The sequence below is a fragment of the Triticum dicoccoides genome, chromosome 2B (assembly GCF_002162155.2).
Source record: "Triticum dicoccoides isolate Atlit2015 ecotype Zavitan chromosome 2B, WEW_v2.0, whole genome shotgun sequence".
Lineage (NCBI taxonomy): Eukaryota > Viridiplantae > Streptophyta > Magnoliopsida > Poales > Poaceae > Triticum > Triticum dicoccoides.
In genome coordinates, this window is record NC_041383.1 from 153438732 (window position 1) to 153444562 (window position 5831).

The 5831-nt window shown below is 45.4% G+C and overlaps 1 protein-coding gene across 1 annotated transcript; it reads left to right on the top strand.

Moving 5' to 3' along the window:
* The first annotated feature begins 604 nt into the window (after window positions 1–604).
* Window positions 605–3539, top strand: LOC119367425 (tau-cadinol synthase-like). The gene is made up of 6 exons (XM_037632942.1): window positions 605–938; window positions 1324–1582; window positions 1746–2118; window positions 2276–2741; window positions 2823–3071; window positions 3173–3539. Exons 1-4 carry the CDS (start codon window positions 645–647, stop codon window positions 2538–2540), a joined length of 1191 nt encoding a protein of 396 aa, XP_037488839.1. The 5' UTR covers window positions 605–644; the 3' UTR covers window positions 2541–2741; window positions 2823–3071; window positions 3173–3539.
* The last annotated feature ends 2292 nt before the right edge of the window (window positions 3540–5831 follow it).

Consider the following 5831-nt stretch of genomic DNA (forward strand, 5'->3'; position numbering starts at 1 on the left):
CTACGTATCATCGATACATTGTATACGCGTTTTTTTTACAAGTGTGATGCCCCTTCATCTCCAACAGAAGTTCGTTCGGTGACAAGTTCTAACCTTCCGTATGTCTGGCGGTGATACACATGTTTTCATGTTTAAAAGATTGATTGCCTGCCATTTACAAAGATTTACTAAGTAGTGAACTGCATGCAGACAGGAGAGAGGGGGCAAGTCAGATTCCTGCTAATGAGACGCTGACAGCTGACAGGGACAGAAGGTGCACATGTGGTGCTTTCAGGCGCAGATATCACGATGTGAACAGACTGTTTGGATAGTGGGTACCGCGTAGGACGAGCTAGGAAGGAACTTTTCGATTTGCAAACTAGTAGCTTTCCGCAAGAGCAGCTTCGCCTCACACGACCAGCAAAAATAAACACTTGGTTCGGTTGCGCATGCCATGATACACGACAAGTCAACAACGACCTACTACATGAAGCAAGAGCCTGGTGTGGATGAGGATTCAAGAGGCCGGCAGTTCATTGAGTGGTGGAGGTTAGACGTACACAACATCTCTCCTATATAAAAGCTCCATGGATGTGGATGCTCTTATAAAACCTGGGTACCACGGTGCAGGTCACAAGTCACAACTAAACGAAATTCACTACAGGATGGCAGTGAGTTTGATGCCAACGCCGCCAATCCTCTTTAGCAGCCCCTCCTTCGCATCTGCCATCGCAACGGGTGGATACTACTCTTCTCATCTCCCTCTCCGAGCATCTCCACGCCCCTGCATCCCCCATGTCCAAGCATCACCTGCGGCGGCGAAAGCTACACCATCCTCTAGTATTGAACACAAAACAGCAGATGAGGACTATGATGACGTTGCTCCGAAGACGTTGTCCAGCTATGGGCCCTCTCTGTGGGGTGACTACTTCCTCAACCACGAGCCAAAACCACTGCAGGCACATACACTACTCCCACATATACATATAATTTGCTTTCTTCCTCATCATTATGGTTTGGGATGAACACCACTAACCAAGATATTTGTTTCATTGCAATATTAGAAGCTGTTCTCTCAACTTAGAATTTTTTTTACATTACTTTTTATATGCATATATGGTATATTAATAGACATAAAGTTCTAAAAATATAATATTCTCTCCTATGCATACTAATTATCGCTAATTATATTTAGAACTTTGTGCTAAATCAGCGACAATTAATATGGATCGAAGGGAGTATAAAAATATTAGTCGTCACAGATGGCATACCTATTACTTTTCAGGTATGTATTGTCCATTTTGGTTTGCCCCAGCTAATCAATGCATTTGTGCATGTGTGCAGAGGTCGGAGAAATGGATGAGTGCAAGAGTTGACAAATTAAAGGAGGACGTCGACATGTTGTTTAAGAGTTGCAACTGCACAGTGGAAAGAATGACCTTATTGGACACTGTCCAACGTCTCGGGATAGATCATCACTTTAAGAAACATGTTGATACTACGTTAAGTCAAATTTTTGAGGATGAATTCAGTAGCTCTAGCCTCCATCAGGTTGCCCTTCGGTTTGGCTTGCTTAGGGAGCATGGTCTTTGGGTGTCTTCAAGTATGTATGGAGTATCTATTTATAAATAAATAAATGCAAGGCACGAATATTCACAAATCATAGTACTATATTATTCTGCACTAGGGTAACCCTGAGCTTACATTACTAACTATAAAATGGCATGAGTTGTTTGAACAATGTCTCGCCAACATTTGTCTTGCAGATGTTTTCGACAAATTTAAAAATGAAGATGGGAGCTTTAGGGAAGATATTACTAGTGACCCGAAGGGACTTTTATGTCTATACAACGCAGCTCATCTTCTCATTCATGGTGAGTCATCACTAGAAGAAGCTATCTCTTTTTCAAGGCATCATCTTCAATTGATGAGGGACACTCTCAAGTCCCCTTTAGCCGAGCAAGTCAAACGTGCCCTTCACATGCCATTGTCAAGGACGTTTAAGAGGATGGAAACACTGCATTATATCTCTGAGTATAAGCACGAGGAAGGACATAACCCAACTCTGTTGGAGCTAGCGAGGCTGGATTTTAACCTTCTACAGCATGTCCACTTGAAGGAACTCAAATATCTCACTAAGTATGTCTTCCTCATACTCAATTACACAATGAAGATGGAATCAATATAAAACGTGCCCTTCAAATGTTGTATCCTACACATATATAGTTTGGACATTGTCCATCATGTAATGTATTAGGGAAAATCTATTTTACCTGGACTAATCCAAGTATTGTAGGTGGTGGCGCGATCTTTACAGATATGTCGGGCTAAACTATGCTCGGGACCGTCTGGTCGAGGGTTACATTTGGTGCTATGCGGTATACCATGAGAAAGATTTTGAATTGTCCAGAATATTTCTTACGAAGCAATTGATGCTTATTTCCCTGATGGATGACACATATGATTCCCATGCCACCATAGAGGAATGTCGATTGCTAAATGCGGCCATACAAAGGTTTGTTAAATTTGGATTTGATTTACATCCATGTGTCAAGAACTAACATAGAATCAATTTCTATTTAGTTTTTCATTGACTCGTTTTCATGCAATGTAATTCGACATATAGATGGGATGAGAGTGCCACTTCTCTTGTACCCAACTACCTTCAAAGATTCTATATTGAATTGTTGAGGATATTTAATGAAGATAAGTGTGAAGTGGCCATTCGTGACACCTACCATGTTGCCTATGCCCGGAAAGCGGTACACCACCATGTGCCTTATATCATTACTATCATTCTGTATACTGATGACTTTGTATCTAATTTATTCCCTTCTATGTAGTTTCAAGATCTATCAGCTTATTATCTCCAAGAAGCTGAATGGTTACACCAGAATCACAAGCCAAGCTTCAAAGATCACATGAGTTTATCTGCCATGTCCATAGGATCACCAACATTATGTATAGGTTTGATGGTTGGCATGGGTGATCTAGTGACGAGGGAATCATTTGAGTAGGCAGCTGGTTACCCTAATGTCGCCATATCATGCGGGAAGATAGCACGTCTAATGGATGACATTGCTGCATTTAAAGTATACTCTTTCATGTTCTTATTTAGGCCAGACTATAACCATCAACCACCACTGGGACTCAAGATAATGTATCTAATTACTATTATAATATAAATATGCAGGGTGGGAAGGCCAAGGGAGATATGGCAACGTCTATAGAGTGTTACATGGTTGAGCACAGGGTCACAAGTGCGGTTGCCATTTCCAAGATCGTTTCACTGCTAGAAGATGAATGGAAAATTCTAAATCAAGCTCTCTTTCAACATCACGCACAGATCCCGGTGGTGCGGAGGATTATTAACTTTGCTAATAGCATGCCATTATTCTATGCTGAGAAAGACGCATGTACCTTCAACATCCATCATAAGGATACCGTTGAGAGCCTCTTTGTTGAAACCATTCCCATGTAGGCTCTAATAGGTTGTGTGGCAGTTTATCTTTAGTAAAGATGCCATTGTGCACCATGACGTGTTAACTGGAGCTTGTGCATTGTCTTTGTCCCTATAAATAAATATGATAAATAAGTTATTGATGATATCAGATATAATTGTGTGTCTCTATGTTTTATACTTATCTTATTAATTATCATTCAAAAAGAACTCCATCTGCCACAATGGAGTACTTTTTCTTTGCGGGGCATAAGTCCTTGAAGAGCATAGATTTCAAGTGTGCCAATTTACATTATTATTTCTCAGAAAGGCAAGTATACCCTTTTATCTTGCTCAGCAACGTTGTTTGCATCACATCACATGACGTTGCCTAGCCTGAATGATGCAAATAGAGAACCAAGGTATTATAGCTACGACAGGTAAATCAACTCGAAGAAGAACGAAAAACAAGCAGGGGACACAAGATTTAACATGAAAAACCCCTCCAAGACGAAGGGGAAAAAACCAATGGCCGCCAGCCAGCCAAACTTCATTATATCGGGTGAGGTTACAAGTGCCGGGGATTTACAACTAATCAACTTATCCCATGAGGCGGCTTGCAAGAGGTATATATAACACATCTGACATAGCCCCCCCCCCTTCCCGGCCTCACTCTGCTAGCTCGTCGAAAGTTAGCATAACGTAACACAAGCGACGTAGAAATGGTATGGTGGAGGCAGACCAAGGAGGGATACAAGAAACCTAACACATCGTTGTTAGGTCGGACTTTTCCACCAATGCAATCAAAAGAAAAGTGTTAGGCAATTGAAATTCTCCGGTGATGCTCTAGACGGCAAGACATATCCGATACAAGAATCACTCAGAATAAGGATGAATCTAGGGTTTGAGAGGAAGGAGAGGTGCACACGCAAATGCTAAGAGGTAGCTATTCTGTTGTTCGGTCCCCTTCTTGCGTAAAAGGGTGGCTACAAGTAGGTAGTTGTTGACGCTATCAGCTTTCCTCATGTGTTAGGTTGTAGATTTGGGGAGCCGACTGTCGTGCTTGGAGGGCTTCCCCCTGATCGGCTTGAGATGGTCCTTCCATGGCAGTCCCACAGCCTTACCAAAATCGCTTTCTCGCTCGATCAAGCTCACCATTTGTGGCTTACTTCGCCTCATGACCCAATTTGTATCCTCTAAACAATCATGTGGATCAATAAAGATTCGGCAAACCCCTCAAAAAAAACTTAGTGCCACCAAGTAGCTGTGGCGTTTAGTAAAGCTTTCAATACTAGTACATGCCAACAAGTAGGCAAGGGAATATGAACCAGTGTGTTTTTATAGTTTAGGCATGTGAGGCAGGAGAGATCGAAGGGGTCTGTATGCATGTGTGGAGTAAATTGCATAAAACCACCAGTTTGAGGGTTAGGTTTGCGAAAAACACTAGGATACAGTTTCTCTGCGGAAAACACCACATCTTGCGTAAATGTTTTGCAAAAACCACTGATCGGCGGATAAGCCTCGTTTGAGCACGTTTATGACAGGTGGGGCCCTTTTTTGCCTACGTGGCGTAACATTTCGCGCCAGATCAATTTTAATCTAAATTTACAAACTAGTACTTGGATTTTACACAGACACCCCTAAATCAAAAAGCAAAACGCAATCAGCTCCTCGTGCATCCCTCGCCGCTGGTTGGGGTGGTCAACGCTGGTGGCGCGGCTCGCAACTTGCTCCTTCGCCGTGTCGCAGCCATCTCCGCCCGTCTCCCCCGATGCTGAGGCGGCGTCCCTCCGTTCACTGCCTGCAGGACGCCTCCGTGGCCGCTCCGCCCGCTACTAGCCGCCGAACACACTCCATGGTCGTGACTCGCGAGCTGGGAAGACAGGGTGGTGCGGCAACCAGCAGCTCGGCAGCCTCGAACTCCGGACGTGCCCGTCTACGCGAGGCCTGCGGCTCGCGAACACGCGCAGAGAGAGGAGAGGAGGAGGCGTCCCCCGGCGAGCCCGACCTCATCGGCGCAGATGGCCGCGTAGTGGAGGAGGTCCCTGCAGAGAGCTCCTCGATGGTGCCAGCCGGGTCTGGCTCGTGCGCCGCCGCGCGGTTGGAGTCGGGCGGTTGCTCGGCCATGGCCTCGGCCATGCTTGGAGAGCGGCGGGGGTTACGGGCCGCCGCGGATTCCGACGCCGTCGACATGGCCGTGGCTGCCAGCGGCTGGGCTAGGTATGGGCGAGGTGCGGGTCGTCCCAGAGGAGAAGGAAGGAAATGGGAGGAGGATGGCGGGGCAGTGGTGGTCGCCGGCGTGCTTGTCGGCTGCAGCGAGGTCGCCGGAGTGGCGCGGGGTTGTGCAGCTCGGGGCCTCTCCCGATCCAGACGGGATCCGGCGCACGCGTGAAGAATGTTGGGGGTGTTTTCG

What these genes read in the sequence shown, in the direction of transcription:
- LOC119367425 (XM_037632942.1), top strand. Translation starts at nt 645, where the DNA reads ATGGCAGTGAGTTTGATGCCAACGCCGCCAATCCTCTTTAGCAGCCCC. An exon ending in TGGTCTTTGGGTGTCTTCAA is followed by an intron (nt 1,583 to 1,745) that starts GTATGTATGGAG and finishes TTTGTCTTGCAG; the next exon opens with ATGTTTTCGACAAATTTAAA. An exon ending in GAACTCAAATATCTCACTAA is followed by an intron (nt 2,119 to 2,275) that starts GTATGTCTTCCT and finishes CAAGTATTGTAG; the next exon opens with GTGGTGGCGCGATCTTTACA.